The 20,855-nt window shown below is 38.6% G+C and overlaps 1 protein-coding gene across 1 annotated transcript in view; it reads left to right on the top strand.

The window, feature by feature from the left end:
• Positions 1-245: 245 nt before the first annotated feature.
• Positions 246-20,855, top strand: part of LOC124552570 (DNA (cytosine-5)-methyltransferase 1-like) — a 78,942-nt gene continuing 58,332 nt past the window's right edge. Inside the window, exons 1-2 of the mRNA XM_047126892.1 lie at positions 246-309; positions 12,024-12,220. Coding sequence (XP_046982848.1) covers positions 249-309; positions 12,024-12,220 — 258 coding nt within the window. The 5' untranslated portion in view covers positions 246-248. The remainder of the gene's footprint in view (positions 310-12,023; positions 12,221-20,855) is intronic.

The raw sequence follows: 20,855 nt of genomic DNA on the forward strand, positions 1-20,855 counted from the left end.
CACTATTAGTGAGAAAGTGAATCATTTTAAATGTATTTTACAATATCCATTTCTATTTGTTGAAGGTAAATGAAGATATTTACACAGAGTTTTATCGAAAGATGGAAGATGGCATTAAGGGTTCCAATGAAGACACACCTGAGCCATTCTGTATTGGCCTTATTACATGCATATTTGTAGAAAATAGTGAGAACTGTGCAAAGGATATTAAATTAAGAGTAAAAATGTTTTACAGGCCAGAAAATGTAATGAATGAAATAGAAGATGTCTTAAAAGCAGATCTTAACAAGTTGTATTGGAGTGACGATGGTTAGTAATTCATATTTTTGTTAGAGTTTCACATTGTATTGTGATAACAAACAACATAGAAAAAGAATTCAGTGTTGCATGTTAGCTCCTCCCTCCATTTATCTGAGAATCCTCCAATATCTGTTGTTTATAACAATTATGTCTTTTTTACTTTGCTCTGTTACTTTGTTTTAAGACATAGACCCTGACTGTAATAAGGACTCCTCATGCTTTGGCCTTACTGCTGACAACTGTACTAGATCACATTTGGTATTCCAAATATACTTATGTATCTTTGATTCCTGAAGTTCTGCAGTTTGCTGGCTATAAATAGAGGTAGTAACAGAAGGAATCTAACCTGATGCTGCCTGTCTTAGAGGCCCCTAAGTAGTGCTATTCACTTCACTGATGAAACAAAGCTGTAAAAGTCTTTGTGGCTATTAGATTGTTTCTACTCAATAATACACAGAACTCATCAATTTTAGTTTCACTGATTAACGATTTTATCCATCTTTAGCATACTTCATTAAGGTGATGATCAGTTAATGAGATATACACTGATGGACCAAACCATTATTGATTGACGACTCCATGGAATGCTGTGTGCACAACAACCATGTATGTTCAATTAAAAGGAAAGTCAGTATTGGCTGTAATATTGATGGTTTATCGATAGCAAAATTGATTTTCAATCACATATTGATCATCTTCAGTGCTGTGGTGTACAAATTAAACTCATAGGCACTGGTATCAAGTTATTATCAGTAACCAGAACTGAGAAACAATCACAAATAATAAACTCATAGGCACTGGTATCAAGTTATCAGTAACCAAAACTGAGAAACAATCACAAATAATTATTTGTGATTGTTTTTCAGTTTTGGTTACTGATAATAACTTGATACCAGTGCCTATGAGTTTAATTTGTACACCACAGCACAGAAGATGATCACTATGTGATTGAAAATCGATTCTGCTATCAATAAATCATCAATATTACAGCCAATGCTGACCTTCCTTTTAATTTTTAATCCAAAACATTATGACTACTGCCCACTGTGAGGTTGAATGCCTCCTGGTGGTGTTGCAGGCATGTGACACAGTAAGGAAAGAATGTAAATGAAGGGCAGACAAATGGGCAGTCATTATAGTGAAGATGCAGGACACAAATGCTGAAATCCACTGATATTAATGGTTTTGACAAAAGCCACATTGTTATACTGCTTTGGCTGGAAATGAGAATCTTTGAAATGGCAAAGATGGTTGCCTGTCAGTGGAAAAATGGAAATGAGCATTTGACCCCTTCAGGGGCAGGTCCGGCCGCCTTGGTGCAGGTCTTATTACATTTGACGCCACATTGGGTGACCTGCGCACCAGATGGGGATGAAATGGTGATGAAGACAACACAACACCCAGTCCCCGAGCAGAGAAAATCCCTGACCCAGCCGGGAATCGCACCCGGGCCCCTTAGGACGACAGTCCATCACGCTGACCATTCAGCTATCGGGGTGGACGCCTGTCAGTGTACAACCTTCATGAGAACCTAAGGAAAGTGGTTGAAGGATGGTGAAATAATGAGTAGGCCATCTGGTATTGGACAACCACATCTCATCAAGAAATGTATAGGTCAGAGAATCTGTGACCACTGCCCACCGTGAGGTTGAATGCCTCCTGCTGGTGTTGTGGGCACGTGTCACAGTAAGGAAAGAATGTTAGCGGAAGAGCCATGAGTGGGCAGTCATTATAGTGAAGACATGGGCTGCAATTGCAGAAATCCTGTATATAAGCAGTTTTAACAAAGAGCATATCGTTATGGTGCTGTGGCTGGAAATGAGAAGTTCTGAAATGTTGGTGTACAACTGCCATGAGCACCTATGGAAAGTGGTTGAAGAATGGTGAAATAACAAGTAGGAGGTATGGTGTTGGACAACCACATCTCACCAAAAAATGTAGAGGTTGGAGGATCCCCCACTGTATAATCCAGGATATGCAGTGATCTGTGACAGATGTGATGATGGAATACTATGCTGGTGCAGGTGCAAGGGTTTCAGAATACACCAGACCAATGTTGAACATGGAGCTCCATGTCACTAAGTATTCCTGTGTTGACCCTACGATGTCATCAGTTATGATTGCAGTGGACACAGAATTACTAAGTTTTCAGTGTGGGTCAATAGAAATGTGTAGCCTGTCAAATGAATCACATTTCTTGTTGCACCAGATCGATGACTGGGTCCTTATACGCTGTCATCAAGGTGAATGGCTGCAAAAAACATGCACCGTGCCACAGATGCCAGCAAGTGAGGGCAGAGTTATGCTATACGGGGTACAATGAGCTGGGCTTCCATGGAAACTGTGGTGGTAATCGAAGGCACCATGAAAGCAGCTTATTGCGGACCACCTGGATCGTTTCCTGCTTGATGTATCCTCTCACTGCAACGACATCTTCCAGCAGGATAACTGTCCCTGTTGAAAGATCAGAATTATGCTACAGTTGTTTGAGGGGCATTATAGTGAACTCACATTGATGTCTTGGCCAGCAAATGTCCCTTATCTGTAGCCACTGGAACACATATCAGGCACCAGCTGTTTTCCCACAAACCACCATTCCGTAATTTGCGAGAATTGCTTGACCTGTGCATAGACATTTGGTGCCACATACTTTTGGAATCTTTTCAAGGATTTGTAGGTTTCATGCAAAAAGCAGAATCTCTGATGTACTTTGGTTGAAAAGTGGAACAATATGGTATTAAACACATGGTCACAAAGTTTTGGCACATTGGTGTACAAGGACTAATTAGCACACACATCAGGATAGACTCTACAATACCTTAAGGTCACTATCCAGTTGTGAAGTTCACTGTTCTTTTGCAGCATCAAAAAACACCCAACACATTTACATAAAATCAGTGCAGTTTGTAACAAGCATTGACCTGCAGTAATTTGGTAGTACTATACACTGGGGCAGTTCAATGAACTCAATCGCTAATAAACATCACCGTATCCAACAAAACCTCACTCTGGTACCAATGACATTCCAAACTTAATGTGTATCACAACACAGTCCATTTAAAATGTTCATTAATTAGTTTGTAGAGTCCACTCAAAAGTTATTAGGATTCCCAAGATTCAAAGTGGGTGGTGTGCATATTTTCACATACAGAACGAACATATTTGTGGCATGCATCAACACTAAGAGTGCACTCAAATGTAGGTCTTACAATGCATGAACTGCCAGTTTTATAATATAATTGGATAGATAAAAAAATATACTCACCAATTGGCGGTAGGAGAAAACCTGTATGAAAGTTAATAAAATGTGCAAGCTTCCAGAACCAGCAGCTTCATCTTCTGACAAAAGGGTTGGAAGAAGAAGGGAAAGGGATGATGGAAAATGACTGTTGAGGTTTAGGAAATGGGGAGAACTATGGAAAAGTTGCCCATAATCCAGGTCAGGGGAGACTTACCGGACATGATGAGGAGGTAAGACAGACTGTTGGGGCCTGCACGAATCAGTTTTAAAACCAGAGTGCTTAAAGATGGAAGATAGGATAGTAGCAAAGCAGAATTACGGATAAAACATCATGCAAGAACTAATATGAGCAAAAGGCAAGTGCATTATATATGGGTGGCACGTGAGGGGAAGGTAGGGGATGGAGGGGTAGGGAATAGACAGGTTAGAAAATAAAAGGTATATAAAACAATAAAAGGGGTCTAGAAACTATATCTGTACCTTTTATTTTCTGACCAATCTATAAGTTCGATTATTGCATAAGATAATTAGTTTTGGGTAATTTAAAATAAGTTGCTGGTAATTTGGAATGCTTAACTTTTGAATAGTGTAGACCACATTTCTTGAATATATTGGTTGGTTCGCAGATTTTATGCATGTAGTGAACTGTAGATACAATTAACTGTAATTTGTAATTATAAGTACCCCAATGAAGGTCAGTTACATCAGTTTGATTGGAACAGTCAACATATACTGTAAATCTGAAAAATAAATTCCAGTGAAGTTAAGTGTAAATAATTAGTTGAGATTTTTATGTAAATTTTACGTACCATTAGATAATTTTTTTGAAAATAAAGTAAAAATCAGCAAAAAAATTTAGTTGTTTCTGGGTGTAGAAAACCAACAAATGGGAAGGATCCACATACAATGTCACAAGTTGGCTTCTAAAACACATGTTACAAGGTGCTTAAAACAAGTACTGCATACCTGTGAATGTATGGGATCTTAGATTTGTGAAAATAAAACATTAATGAAAAGCAGCTCCAGTTGTTTATTTAGAACTTTATTAAGCACACATGACCAGTTTCAGCCTTTATATTAGGCCATTATCAGGTGTATCTGAAACTACGAAATGTTAATACATACTATGATGGGTCTATAAATGCTTTTTTTTTTTAATAACAGGCAATGTGAGACAAGTCCGCCCCTCATGGTCTCGTGGTAGCGTCCTCGCTTCCCGAGCACGGGGTCCCGGGTTCGATTCCCGGCGGGGTCAGGAATTTTTCCTGTCTCGAGATGACTGGGTGTTGTTGTGCCGTCTTCATCATCATCATTCATTCCCATTATGGTCGGAGGAAGGCAACGGCAAACCACCCCCATTAGGACCTTGCCTAGTAAGGCGGTGCGGGTCTCCCGCATAGTTCCCCTACGCTCTGTAAAGAAGCATGGGACTTCATTTCATTTCATTTCAATGTGAGACAATGCTTACATATATGTACAGTACAGTTCAGAAAGAATATATAAAGTATGTTGGGTTGTAGAGAAGCAATGTATATGATAAAAATGATAGAAGTCAAGTGGATTTTAAAAAGTATTGTGTCCAAAGGCATCATAAGAAAAATGGGCATTTGCAATATAAAAACTGCAGAATCTGATGCCTTAAAAAAGTTTAGCTTAAAAGTACTTATCTGATATTTTTTGAAATTACATTGCATATTTTCTGGACAAAATGGTGAAAAGTAAATGATAAAACAGTAGAAGTCAAGTAGATTTTAAAAAGTTTCATGCCCCGTGTGAAATTTACACTCGCATGAAAACAATGATGGAAAGGGTGCTTAATGAACTGTGCACATTAAAGAGCACCAATTTCTTGGATATCTGCCACCCAGTTATTGACAATTTGCTTTAAAGGTATTCTGTAAGCTTACAGCTGTAGCTAGTTGCTTGTAAATGTACTTTTGTAACCAATTGACAGTGCACCCAAGCTATAATAGAGCTCTTAAAGTTCCCGCTGATTTGCATTTTACTCATTAGAGGCCATACCTGTATGTCTGACTTGTATGCCTCATTCACTGAAACTATTTTACACTTTTGTTAATTCCAATTACACTGCAAAGGCTGTACAGGTGGTAGAATGACATCTACTTATCTCACGATGGCATATGCCTTCTGGGCAATGGTAGATGTACTGATAATAGTGTCAGTGTCATCCACCTACAGATAGCATAGTGGCATAGCTACCGGAGTGAAATCTGTGTCTACTTTTTAATAGGAAATGCTCAAAACCAGAAGGATCAGTGTGGTGCAAACATGTGAAGCAAGCAAACAGCCATGCCACTCATGCTTCCTACAACCAACTGAGTGAGTTTGAAAGAGACCAAATTGTGGGCTTCAAAGTGGTGGGATAGTCCTTTCAGAGAATTGCCAAACAAATTGGACGTGCCGTACTAGTGATGCAATGATGCAGGTTTCAGTGGTCAAGTGAACAATGTCACACCTGTAGACAAGGTTCTGGACATCCATGCAGCGCAGATGCCCGCCAGGATTGTTGTATTATAAGGGCAGCTGCAGCAGATTGTACAACTACCACAGTACAGACAAGAAGGCTTGTGAGCACAGACGTATCAACAAAAACAGTTGCAAACAAGTTATTAGCAGTGGGGCTACGGGCACATACACCTCTGGCCTGTCTTCCATCCATGCTACAATATTGATGTGCATGGCTTGACTGGTGGGTTCAGAGGATCAAACAGAAAATGGAATGGTATGCTGTAGTCTTTGGTGATGAAAGCAGATTGTGCCTACTAGCAAGTGACGGCTGTTTGTGTGTACGATGTAGATCTGGTGAGTTCTGTCATGTAGAGTCCATTCATCTGAGACACACTGACCTCACCCCAGACCTTATGGTCTGAGGTACAACAAGCTATGACTCTTGTTCACATTTGCTGGTTTTAGAGGAGACACTGACCAGTGTTCAGTACATGCAGATTGTTGGTAGACCTGTTCTTTGCCATTCTTGCAACAGGAAGGTGATTTGTCATTCCGGCAGGATTACTCTCACCCACACACTGCCTGTGAAACTCAATGTGCTCTGCAAGATGTGTGGCAACTTCCCTGGCCAGCACAATTTCCAGACTTGTCTACAATCAAGCACATTTGGGATACAATGGGATAAGAAATGACTGGTGCAACTCGTCGACCAACAACTCTTGTAGAATTTCCTGAACAGGTCAAGTGGGCATGCGAAACATATCCCAGGACAGTATTAACCGTCTGTATGATCTACTTGATGCCAGAGTCAGCACATGCATTGTCACCCATAGAGGCTACACCACATACTAACATGAGTGTGTCAACATGAGGATTGCTTGTGCTATTGATTTGTAAATGTAATATTTTCATGTATTCCATGTGCACTGCTGTAACAAAAACCTTGAGTGAATTGAAAACCTCCAAAGGGGTGTACTAATTTTTTTCCAGCTGTGTGTGATGATTATTTCCATTTTTTATAATAGGAAATGGGAAACAGTGCTTATACATGTACAGTACAATGCAGAAAGGATATACAACTTATGTTATGCTGTAGAGAAGCAATGTCAAACGATTAGAAACAGAAGAAGTCTCATGCCCAATGAAATGGGCACATTGTAATTACAGAAACTCTACAATCTGATACTTTGACACTATTAATATGATTAGCTTAAAAAAGTTATCTAACATGTTTCAAAATTACATGGTATGTTTTAGAGGTAAAATGCTAATAGCAAATGATAAAACTGTAAAAGTCAAAATTTTTTTAAAAAAAGTTTTCCACCCAATGACATCATGAGGTAATGGGCATATCATAATTATAAAAAATGCGCAATCTGAAAAACTGTGGACACGCTTTAGTGTAAAAGAGCTATATTCTGACATGTTTCAGAGTTACAATTGCATGTTTTTCAAACTAAATACTGGAAGTAATTATTTGCAATTAATAAAAGTGTAAAATAGTTGCAATGAATGAGGCTTCCAAGTAGAGGTTAAAGGTATCCATAACGAGTAAAATTTGTTTCACCGGGAACTGCTGAGAGCTCAAGCACAGCTGGTATGCATCATCGATTGCTTACAGAAGTATGTTTACAAACATACAACAAACAACTGCTACTACCTGTAGCAGAGTATTTTTAAATGGAGTTGACAATAACTTGGAGGCAGATATCCAGGAAATTGGTGCTCCATAATCTGCATTGCTTGTTAAGAGTCTTTCCCTTGGCATTTTTCAAATGAGCATAAATTTGTCACTGGGCATGAAAATTTCTAAAATCTACTTGAATTTTAGTGTTTTATTATTTACTATTAGCATTTTATTTTAAAAATGTGCAATGATAACTCCCTTTAAGCTAAACAATGTTAACAATTTTAAGATATCAGATTGTACAGTTTTTGTAATTATGACACACCAATTTTTCTCTTGACATTATTGGATAAAAAACTTTTTTTTAATTCACTTTACTTCTACTGTACTTTGTCATTTGATGTTGCACCTCTACAGTGTAACATACGTTGTATTTTCTTTCTGCACTGTGCTGTACATACATAAGCATTGTTTCTCATTTCGTGTTATTAAAAAGAATCTATATACCTATCATATTATGTATTAACATTTGTCAGTGTCAGATACACTTGATAGTGACCTAATATAAAGGCTGAAATACTTTGTATAGACTTAATAATGTATCAGTTAAGCAACTGGAATGACTTTGAACAACAGTTGCAGTATCAGCATCATCCAAACATAGAAAAACTAATTAAAAAAGAATGATGCAGATATTACAGTCACTGCCATTGAGAAACAAATCAAATCATGTAGAGTGAATTAGGTCAGACAGTCCAATGGAAGCACAGTCAGATTTTATATATAATTTGTAGCTGTGTTTTCGCCTATATTAGCCAGTGGTTGGAAGAAAGCACAGGCCACACTTGTCTAGAGAAGGGTAGCAGAAGTAATCCACAAACACTACCGTCCACTATCTCTGACATCCATCTGATATGGAATCTTAAACATATTCAAAATTTAAACATAATGAGGTACCTCGAAGAGAACGACCTCCTGCATTGCACTGGTTCGAATTGCAAAAACATTGCTATACAAGATTCAATCCATGATCTTTCACATGGCATCCTCAAAACCATAGCTCAAGCTATGAGATGAATGTACACTGAAGTGACAAAGAAACTGGTATAGACATGCGTTTTCAAATACAGAGATATGTAAACAGGCAGAATAATGCACTGCAGTCAGCAACACCTATATAAGACAATAAGTGCCTGGTGCAGTTGTTAGATCAGTTACTGCTCCTACAATGGCAAGTTATCAAGATTTAAGTGAGTTTGAATGTGGTGCTATAGTGGGTGCAATAGTGGTGGGACACAGCATCTCCAAGGTAGCGATGAAGTGGGGATTCTCCCATACGGCCATTTCATGAATGTACTGTGAATATCAGGAATCTGGTAAAACATCAGTTCTCCAAGATTGCTGCAGCTGGAAAAAGATCCTGCAAGAACAGGACCAATGGTGACTGAAGGGAATTGGTCAATATGACAGAAGTGCAACCCTTCCACAAATTGCTGCAGATTTCAATGCTGGGCCATCAACAAGTGGCAGCATGCGAACCATTCAACAAAACATCATCAATGTAGGCTTTTGGAGCCAGTCCTGCTCATGTACCCTTGATGACTGCATGACACAAAGCTTTATGCCTTACCTGGGCCCATCAACACTGACATTGGACTGTTGATGACTGGAAACATGTTGTCTGGTCGGATGAGTCTCGTTTCAAATTGTATCGAGTGGATGGATGTGTATAGGTATGGAGACACCCTCATGAATTCATAGACCCTACACGTCAGCAGGGGACTGTTCAGGCTGGTGGAGGCTTCATCATGGTGTGGGGAATGTTCATATGGAGTGATATGGGAACACTGACATGTCTAGATATGACTCTGAAAGGTGACACATATGTAAGAATATGATCCTATCTGATCAGCAGCATCCATTCATGTTAATTGTGCATTATGACAGACTTGGGCAATTCTTATAGGACAATGTTACACCCCACATGTCCTTCTGAGTTTAAACAGTTCCACTGGCCACCAAACTCCCCAGACATGAACATTATTGAGCATATCTGGGATGCCTTGCAACGTGGTGTTGAGAAGAGATCTCCACCCGTTCGTACTCTTACAGATTTATGGACAGCCCTGTAGGATCTGTGGTGTCAGTTCCCTCCAGTACTACTTCAGACATTAGTCAAGTTCATGCCATGTTGTGCTGCGGCACTTCTGCATGCTCACGAGGGCCCTACATGATATTAGGCTGGTTCACCAGTTTGTTTGGCTCTTCAGTGTAATATTTCTTTACATCCAAGCAGAGTACCACACCAGTGATTATTATGGAAACGTGATCACACAGGATGTCAAATTAAATTTGTAACTGGATTGGGAATTCCTCAACAATGAGGTCATAGTGTATTATCTCAGATGGAGTCATTGACAGGCAAAACATCAGGATTTTCCGAAAACTGTCTTGAGCAGCTAGTTCAACAGTATACATACTACGGAAATATTTTAGACCTTGTAGCTTCAAACAGGTATTACTGTATAGAGTGTGACAGTATAGAGAGAGGGATTAATGGTCATAAAGTCATCATACCAATGAGGGTTACTACAGTTAATAAATCCATTAAGAAGACTAGGAGTGTATTTTGGCTAAAAAGAGCAGGTAAGTAGTTGTTAGCATCCCTCTCAGAAAATGAACAGACACCATTTAGTTCTAGTATGATAGATACAGAGGAATTATGTACAAAGTTTAAACAGATTGTAAATCTTGCTCTGGAGAAGTATGTACCAAGTAAATGGATTAAAGAAAGAAAAGACCGACTGCGGTTTAATAACAATGTTCAGAAATTGTTGAGAAAACAGACTGTTGTGCTCTCAATTCAAAGGTAGCAATAGGCAAAATTTAGAAGAAATACACACGTCTGTAAAAAGATTTGTGCGGGTTGCAGACAACTACCACCATCATACCTCAGCAAAAGATCTTGCCGAGCACCCGAGAAAATTACAGTCCTACGTAAAATTGCTAAGCAGGTTGAAGGCATACATCCGGTCACTTATCAAGTCTGGTGTGGCAGAAGGAGACAACAAAAGGAAAGCCAATTTAAGTTTTGCAGTTAAGAATTCATTCACACAGAAGGATCATACAAACGTATCTTCATATTACCCTCATACAGACACTTGTATGAAGAGTATAGAAATAAGCATCCCTGTTGTGGAGAAGGACTGAAAGATGGAACTCCAGTTTGATTTCACTGAAAGTACTCTTTCCCACTGGCCTCTTACTCAATTTGCATTTATCAGAAATCTTTCATCCAGTGAGAAGTCCCAGCGACTGCAAAAGGTGCAGGTGACTACTATATGTAAGAAGAGTAAAATAAAGGACTCGCAAAATTAATTATCATTAACACTGGTTTGCTGCAGAATTTTTGAACATATTCTCAGTTTGAATATAATACATTTCCATGGATGGGAAAATTGTCAACAAGTCAGCATGGTTTTAGAAAGCATTACTCGTGTGAAACGCAGCTCACCCTTTTATCGTGCAATATCCTATGGAGGATGAAGGGTGATGAGGGAACTCCATGTCCTAAGATTTCCAAAGAATTTGACATGATGCCCCACAGGAGACTATTAATGGAGCTATGAGCTTACTGAATCGCTTTCCAGCTATGTGAGTAGCTCTTAGGCATCTCAAGTAATCGAACACGGTATGTTGTCCTCGATGGCGAGCGTTCATCAGAGACGAGGGTATTGTCAGGACTGCCCTGGGAATAGGTGATAGGACTGCTGTTAGTTACCATACACATAAACAGTCTAATGATCTGAAGAATGAGCACTAATCTATGTATGTTTATCATTGATGCTGTGGTATACGGGAGGGTGTTGTCATTGTTGAGTGACTTTAGGAGAATACAAAATGACTTAGACAATATTTCTAATTGTGTGATGACTGGCAGATTGCTCTAAAGGCAGAAAAATGTAAGTTGATGCAGATGAGTAGGAAAAACAATCCCATAATGTTTGGACACAGCATTAGTTGTGTGTTGTTTGACACAGTAACACTGATTAAATACACACACACACACACACACACACACACACACACACACACACACACACACACACACATAATGTAGCAAACAGATATGAAATGGATCAAGCATGTAAGAACGGTAGTAGGGAATGTGAATGGTTGAAATCAATTTACTGGGAAAAAATTTGGGAAAGTGTGATTCATCTGTAAATGAGACCACATACAGAACACAAGTGCAACCCATTCTTGATTACTGCTTGAGTGTTTATTATTATCTAATTATTAGTGTGCTATTTTTATGTCCCTTTTTACATAGATACATACGAATTTTTTTATGTGTACTGTTCACCTTTTGTGTGTTTGTTATAGAGTGCATAGTGTCTTTTGAAAATGTTGTTGGAAAATGCTGTGTGGTGTACAGTAACAACTTGACTGTACCAGTAATGAAGTGGTCATGTGAAGGACCAGACAGATTTTACTTCACAGAAACTTTTAATTCATCGACAAAGACATTCAGTAGGCCTACACCTCGAGGAGAAGCATCCCTTCTTGGAAAGCGAATCAAGGTACAGATAACACAGCATACTGTTTATAATGTATATGTTCTGCTGTATCTTAATCACATAATTGATTGTTAGAATCTTCTCAGTATATAAGCAATTTTGCTTGGTTGATGTAATTTTATTTCAAAGTATCCCCAGAAATATGTCATACATATTTTGATACCTGATATATGTATGTAAAGGATACAGGATAAAATAGTGCTAAATGTGTTTCTATATTATAGGGTTTTTGCTGCTGTCTGATTGAAAACAGATTTTTGGTGCCCAGATTATACTGGGTTTTAAAAGTTTTTGGTTCCACTTACAAATTCATATAGTTTTTTCTTTACTCATGTGCCCTTGTGGAACTGTGGTGTCCTGCACAGTCCAGCATGTCTTAGCCTATGAATTTTTATGCACACTTTCCTACATACGCTTCACATTCTCACAAGTGTGTTTTTAAAAACGTGTGTATAATCTTTGTGTTTACTTCCTACAAAGTGTTCTTCTATTGTCGTTTTCTTATTTTTTGGTGGATGTATGCATTCCAATTTTAGTTAGTTTGTTGTTGTTCTGTGGTGGTGGTGGTGGTGAGGGGGGGGGGGGGGGGGGGGGGGAGGTAGGAATTGAGAAAAGAGGGGGAATTTGGGTAGGAGCTATTAATTTTTCTTCTTCTTCCTCCTGAATCTTCCAATCTTCTCTTTTCTCCAATACTTTATCTTTCGACATTTCATCCCGCTGTAGTCCTCTCCAATACACATGTGTTTGGTACTTACACGGAGTCTGACAGAATGAATAGTAGTATATAAAAAGGACAGAAACTGGTAGTAAATTGAGAGAATTATTGAAACACACACTGAAAACAAAGAAAACTATATGCCATTACAAATCATATATGCCCTTTACTTGGTTTTCGGTAGACCACCATACAAATGATTGCCTTTCTATTCCATTCCATTCCTTTTGCTCATTTCAGCCACCATATGAGGGGGGGAGCGCAGACTCCATTCTTAAGTATCCCCATAAGAAGTCAGGGGCCCTCAAATCATGCTGCCCAATGAATGTCTCTGAACTGGGAAACCAGGAAAATGACACCATGAGACATTCACGGATGGGCAGGCCAAATGACATGTTGGCCCTTCCTGTTGGAACCGAATGTTGTTGTTCATTCAAACCAGTCATCACTAGTAATCTGTACTGTAGATCCTTATCAAAATATGGACTCATGGTGCCAAACAAAGCCACACTGCACTACACAGTCACACATTCACAGTGCAGGGTTCTCTCATGCAGCAGATGAGGATTATGTTGATTACATGGTACACATTACCGGTAGCTCTGCTTATTTACACCAGTGTCTACATGAAAATGGACATCATCTGCCATCAGTAATTAAAGTTCCACGTGAAGGTTAGTTGTACAACTTTATCTTGTTTTTTTAGTTTCTGTACAAGTGCAAGGAGTGATCTGGCATTGTTGGCACCACGGTGTGTCTGGCAGCAGAATGGTGAGGCCTTCAGGTGAGTCCTTGACTTGTCTTCTCCACTCTTACCGTGGTCCTCTGTGTTCTTCATTGCCCTGGAATTTTCTTCTTCTACTAGATACAGTATTAATAAATTGTTGCACTCACTGTACAATTGATCAATGATCCAGAATTTTATCATGTCATTTCAACTCAAAATGGTGACAAAAGAGTTACTGCACTATGATGGGAGACATGTTATTTTTTGAATAAACCTCAGTGGTGAGTGCTCATTGTTCTTATCCCTGCAAGACTACAATTACAAATGTCCACCCTTCCATAGAGCAGCTCACAGATACTTATTTCATGCAGGCACGACAACAACACCATATTATGTGACTCAAATGCTGCTATTCATTCTTCTGGGCCCTGTATATTGGTGGAAATAGCATTGATGTGTGAGGGGAGGGGAGGGGAGGGGAGGGGAGTGGAGTGGAGGGGGGTCGGTGTTATTAGGTACCTGGATGTGGCTTTGTTTTATCTCTCTGTTTTGTTTTAGTAGATTACAATATCACTAGCTCATTGCTTACATTAATCTGGTTTTTCATTGCATTCTTGTTCAAGGACCTTTTTGTATATCAAATTTCTGTTGTAAGTTAGCTCTCTGTTGCCATTGCTCTGCATAATAAGTCTCATGTCTGTTCCATGTTTGGTGTTTCATGGTCATGCTTCTTCAAAGTCTCAGCAAAAGCTGTACAGCTGTTTTTAGTATTGCTGTTTCTTAGATATATTCTTTGCATTACAAGGCAAAGTGAATGGAAGATCTAGCCATAGTAACAGCATCATTTTCACGTGATGAATGGGGAGTAAAACTAGTAATAGTGAACCCTCCAATATTGTTAGCATTGTTAGCTGCAACAGGCAGAAGACATGCTATGTTGGTGCTGACATTTTAGCAATTTTGACTGAGATAAACTCATTCTGCGGAGTTCTTCTTCAGCATGTCAATGTAGAAGTGTCCACAGAATCAGCTAAGTGAAAAATCTGTGCAGTAGGCATGTCCTTTGTGTGAGACCATGCATACAAGCTGTACAAGACTCATGTGCTGATTTGAAGTTCTAGATTCAAGCTAAGCGAAAATAAAAGCCGACTTCGAAAGTTTCCTAAGTGTGAGACCATGTGCACACGACATACAAGACTCGTGGTCTGATTTGAAGTTCTAGATTTGCATATTTACTGTTTGCATTGCTCCTGCATAATGTTTCATTGATTGTATCAATACCCATTTGTACTGTTACATATTGTGAAATTTCAGATGTTTGCAAGTGCTACAATAAACTCATACTGTTATTTTCACTTATAGGCTTAAACTTAATTGTGCTCTTTTAAAATTTCTGAGAACAGTAGGCCTGTCTTTGTTCAGAACAATCGTTCTCTAATTTCATTGTACAATTATGTGAGAAATAGGTTATTTTTGAGATTTTTTGGACACTATATTTTTGTAAGTTACCAATACGAACGTGTTGGATACATAATTTATTTCATAGCAATTCAGCATTTTCAGTTCACAGTTCTGCCAAAGAATACATCACCCCAGAATTTCATTGTATATCAACAAAAATAAATGTGCATTTTTGAGAATTTTCGGAAGCTACCAATGTCCTATACACATGATCTATGACCAATTTGTAGAAAATTGACATTTGTGATTTAGTAATTGAGCAGATTTTATAATTAATACACTGTATTACATCTAGCTTTCCCTTAAAGAGGAGTAGCCCTGCACATTATCAGCATTTTTCATAAATTTACTTTTTTCTCCAGTTTGCTAACAACTATAATTAACCACAAAACATTTTAGAAAACTTTTAGAACAGAATTTTGTGTTGCCTTAATATAAATTTGTTTTGTGTATTTGTTTCAATTCTTATAGGGAATTAGCAACTTTTTAGCTCAACACAGATTAAAAGATAATCAACAGGATTATATTAGAACAAATAAGCCCTCCGTCACAAATATTAAGTAAAAATTGACCAGATTTTGACGCTACTATGAGCGTCATCTTCAGAATTAGGCTAACTGTTCTAAAACATATTAGGTATATAATACCTTAAAAAAATAAAGTTTGTACTGACTGGAAAAGGATGCAATACTTACAAGTTACATATTAAAAAAGATTTAAGCCGGAAAGCTAAGGGCTGCTCGTACTTTAGTGAACAAGGGTTGCAACAAGGGTTCTGAAGACGACGCTTATAGTAGCATCGAAACCTGGTCAGTTTTGACTTAATAATTGTGACTGAGGGCTTATTTGTTCTAATATAATTCTGACATGGTCACTGAACCTTAGCAGCTGTGTCCAAAGTTTTATAATCAACAGGCTTAATTTAAAGTTATTTGTCCACTGCCTTGTAATACATTGCACCAGCCAAAATGCAGCTGCACTTGGAATGCAGCACAACAATAGTGAATTTAAGAAAGCTCTAAAAATATTTTTGCTACAAAAAGCTTTTTACAGTCTAGATGAATTTTTAACTAAATAAATTGTAATATTTTAATATTATATAATACAAGTTGACATAATGCCACTATGAATTTTATTTAACCTGAGCTCTGTAACTGTGTGTGCTCCGTATCTGTTTTCTTTAGTGTTTTAATGATTCTAAGAAAATATGTATTTTCTTTTTCTATATCGCTGCCCAAAGAATTTACTGTATAAATTTTTATATAATTATGTACTCAAATTTCTGTATATGCTATAAGATTATCAGATTGTATTTGTAAAAAACTGACTCGTTCCACGTCCTTGTGTATCCAACACAGTTGGACCTATGGAACATGAAATAAATCAAATCAAATCATCAAAGAGACTTTGGAGGTTCTGTGATAAGCTATGCTGTGACTTCCTGGGCTTGTGCCATAGGGTTGAGAACTATAGGGTTCCCCTAAATGGGTCAGGTGTGCACTACACATCAGAGACTGCTACGCAGGTAGCTGACTGTGTGTGGGGTGCACACAAGGATTTTTTAGATTCATTGAATCCAGATAGCAGTAACTGTAGGAAACCCAGAAGTATCAGTGTAAGGTCAAAGAAACGCCTTCCAATACTACAATCCCAATGATAAGCTGCAGACACATTCACATCAGAGTGCCAGAGTTTGTAGTGCTCATGAAGAGCAATGAAGCTCACATAATATGAGATACGAAAGCTGGTTGAAACCGGAAATTGACAGCAGTGAAATATTTGAAGAAAATTTAAGTGTATATTGAAAGGATAGGCAAATGGGAAATGGTGGTGAGTGTATGTGTTACAGTAGACAAGTAACTCAAATCCATTGAGATAGAAATTGAAGCTGCATTTGAGACTGATTTGGCAAGAGTCAGTGTCGGTGGAGGGATAAAATGATAATTGGATTCTTCTACTGTCCACCAGACTCCTCACCTGATGTAAATAAAAACTTTAGAAACAACCTCAGTTCACTTGTACATAAGTTTCCCATTGACACTGTAATTATCAGTTGAGACTTTAATCATCCAACAGTTAACTGGAAAAATTAAAGTTTAGTTAGTGGTGAGCATGATAAGACATCTTGCGAAACATTACTATTTGCCTTCTCTGAAAACTATCTAGAACAGATAGTTAGAAACAATGCTCATGATGGAAATATATTGGATCTACTGGCAACAAAGAGACCTGACCTCTTTGAGGATGCCCACATAATAACTGGTATCAGTGACCATAACACAGTTGTGGCAGCCATGATTACCAAAGTACAAAGAACAACCAAAACAACCAGAAAGATATATATGTTCAAAAATGAGATAAAAACTCAATAGTGTCATACCTCAGTGAGGAACTGGAAACTTTCAGCACAGGGCTGGAGCATGCAGAGGAACTCTGGCTCGAGTTTAAAAGAATAGTTGACTAAACACTGGACAGATAAGGACCCAGTAGAACAGTTGATAATGGGAGGGAATCTCTGTGGTATACAGTCACTGTAAAGAAACTTCTAAAGAAAGAGAGAGTATGTAATAATTAGCATAGGGCTAAAGATAGAGAGATGCTGAATGAGGCAGATTTGGCTATCAAGAGAGTAATGTGTGATGCCTTGAATGACTACCATGGCAGAATGTTGTCAAATGACATTTCATAAAATCAAAGAAATTCTGGTCCTTTGTAAAGGCTATTAGTGACTCCAAAGTAAGTGTCCAGTCCCTAGCAAATGGGACAGGAACTGAAATTGAGGGCAGCAAAGCAAAACCTCAAATGCTTAACTCCATTTTCAAATGTTCCTTTTTGAAGGAAAACCCAGGAGAAATGCTGCCAATTTAATTCTAACACCACTGAAAAGATGAATGAAATAAGTATTAGTGTCAGAGGTGTTGTTAAAATTTAACAAAGTTCAGGGGCCCAATGGAATCCCTTCAGATCCTATACTGAATTTGCAGCTGAGTTAGCCCCTCTTCTAAATGTAACCTATTGTAGGTCCCTCAGACAAAAAATCATGGCCAGGGGTTGGGAAAGAGCACATGTCACATCCCTCAGCAAGAAGGTTAGTAGAAGTGATACACAAAACTATCATACAATATACTTGTATAATAGAAGGAAACATTCCACGTTGGTCTTTAAATATGTCTGCTTGTGTCTGTATGTGTGGATGGATATGTGCGTGTGTGCGAGTGTATACCTGTCCTTTTTTCCCCCTAAGGTAAGTCTTTCCGCTCCCGGGATTGGAATGACTCCTTACCCTCTCCCTTAAAACCCACTTCCTTTCGTCTTCCCCTCTCCTTCCCTCTTTCCTGATGAGGCAACAGTTTGTTGCGAAAGCTTGAATTTTGTGTGTATGTTTGTGTTTGTTTGTGTGTCTATCGACCTGCCAGCGCTTTCGTTCGGTAAGTCGCCTCATCTTTGTTTTAATACAATATACTTGACATGTTTTGGCTGTAGAATCTTAGAACATATTCTGAATTGAAACATAACAAGGTATCTTGAACAGAATAACCTCTTTAATGTCAGCCACCATGAATTCCGAAAATATCAATAATGTGAAACCCAGCTCTCACTTTTCTCTCATGTTATACTGAAAGCAGTGATTTAGATGCAGTATTTCTTGATTTCTGAAAAGCATATGATTCAGTACCACACCTATGCTTATTGTCAAAAGTACATTCATATGGGGTATCAAATGAAATTTGTTACTGGACTGAGGTCTTTGTGGTACAGGTGCAACATGTTATCTTGGATGGAGAGTCATCATCAGATGTAGAAGTATCTTTGGGTGCACCCCATGGAAATGTGTTGTGACCCTTGCTGTTCATGTTGCATATAATGACCTTGAGACAATATTAATAGTAATATCAGGCTTTTTAGAGATCATGAGGTTATCTATAATGGAAGTACTATCCGAAAGAAGCTGCATAAATATTCAGTCAGATCTTGATGAGATTTCAAAGTAGTGCAAAGATTGGAATCTTGCTTTAAATCTTCAGATGTGTAAAACTGTGTACTTCACAAAATAAAAAAATGTGGTATCTTTTGACTACTATATCAGTGAGTCACTATTAGAATTGGCCAACTCATAGAAATAGCTGGGTGTAACACTGTTGGGATAGAAAATGGAATGACTACATAGGGTCAGTTGTGAGTGAAGTAGGTAGTAGACTTTGGTTTATTGGTAGAATACTGGGGAAATGCAACCAATCTACAAAGGAGGTTGCTTACAAATCACTTGTGCCAGCCATCCTAGAATACTGCTCAAGTGTATGGGTCCCATACCAGACAGGACTAACAGGGGATATTTGAATGTACACAGAGAAGGGCAGCAGTAATGTTCACAGGATTGCTTAATCCATGGCATAGTGTCACAGAGGTACTGAAGAAACTGAACTAGAAGACTCTTAAAGATAGATGTAAACTATCCCGAGAAAGTTCGTAAACAAAGTTTCAAGGACCAGCTTTAAATGATGACTCTAAGAATATACTACAATCCCCTACATGTCACTCACATATGGATTGTGAGGATAAGATTAGAATAATTACAGCATGCACAGAGGCATTCAAACAACATTCTTCCAGCACTCCACACGGGAATGGAACAGAAAGAAACCCTAATAACCGGTACAATGGGACATATCCTCTCCCATGCATGTCACAGTGGTTTGCAGAATACAAATGTAGACTGTTAACAGTGGAGCATTTCCAGAAATTGCACATTCATGTGACAATGCTCTACATAGCACAACTGTTAAAAAGCATTGCTTGACAGCATTACTCCCACACTACCACTGTGGCAATGTTTATTCACAGTGTAATGTGTTTGAGTAAGCCACTGGCTGCTTTAACTCTGATGCCTCAGTTTTTTGTAAAAAACTATTTACACTATCTGTTAAAAAGAGGAGCACCCAGATGACATGGTTGGATTTCGGTCTGACTTTGTACATGTACACACCGTTGGCTGATACATATATGGTTAAAGCTGCAGTTTTCTACAAAAGCGAGAATATCCTCCAGAGTACAGTAGCGTTGTTAATGTTTAGTGTTGTTATCAATCCTGGTAAGATATATAAGGAGTGTAAGCAATGTCACATGTTTTTGACTGATCACTGTGAAGGGTATGAAGATGCCATGTACTCATGTGAGACAGCATTATCAGCACCTGGCCGAGTTTGAAAGAGGCCTCATTGTGGGTCTCCGTTCAGCTGGCTGTTTGAATTGTGCAGTATTCAGATTTACAGGTCTTGAGGTGTGTCAGTAGCCCGATGTCGGACTGCACAAGGACACAAGTGCACGCCACCATCAAGATTTCGGTTGATCACATACGATCTCCGTTAGAAAGGTTTGATGTATCGTGCACCGAGCATGTTGTAACCCTTTCACACCTGTGCATTCCATTGGCTCTGTGCAACAGTCCATGGTGTCCCACTCCACTGGTTGGAGACTACAAGCAGCTGGACTGGGGAATTACCACCCCATTTGTAAGCTGCCATTAACACCACAACATGAATGGCTACATTTGGAATGGTGCCGTGACTGGAAAGTGTGGACTGCCAATGACTGGTGCCACACTGTGTTCAGCAGTAAATCATTGTTCTGCATTCTACATTTACGTCAGTACTCCACAAAGCATCTCTCAGTGTGTAACGGATGGCACTTCTCATACCACTGACTGTTCCCCTGTTCCCTGTTTCGATTGACAATTG

This window comes from Schistocerca americana, chromosome 10 (assembly GCF_021461395.2).
Source record: "Schistocerca americana isolate TAMUIC-IGC-003095 chromosome 10, iqSchAmer2.1, whole genome shotgun sequence".
Classification (NCBI taxonomy): Eukaryota; Metazoa; Arthropoda; class Insecta; order Orthoptera; family Acrididae; genus Schistocerca; species Schistocerca americana.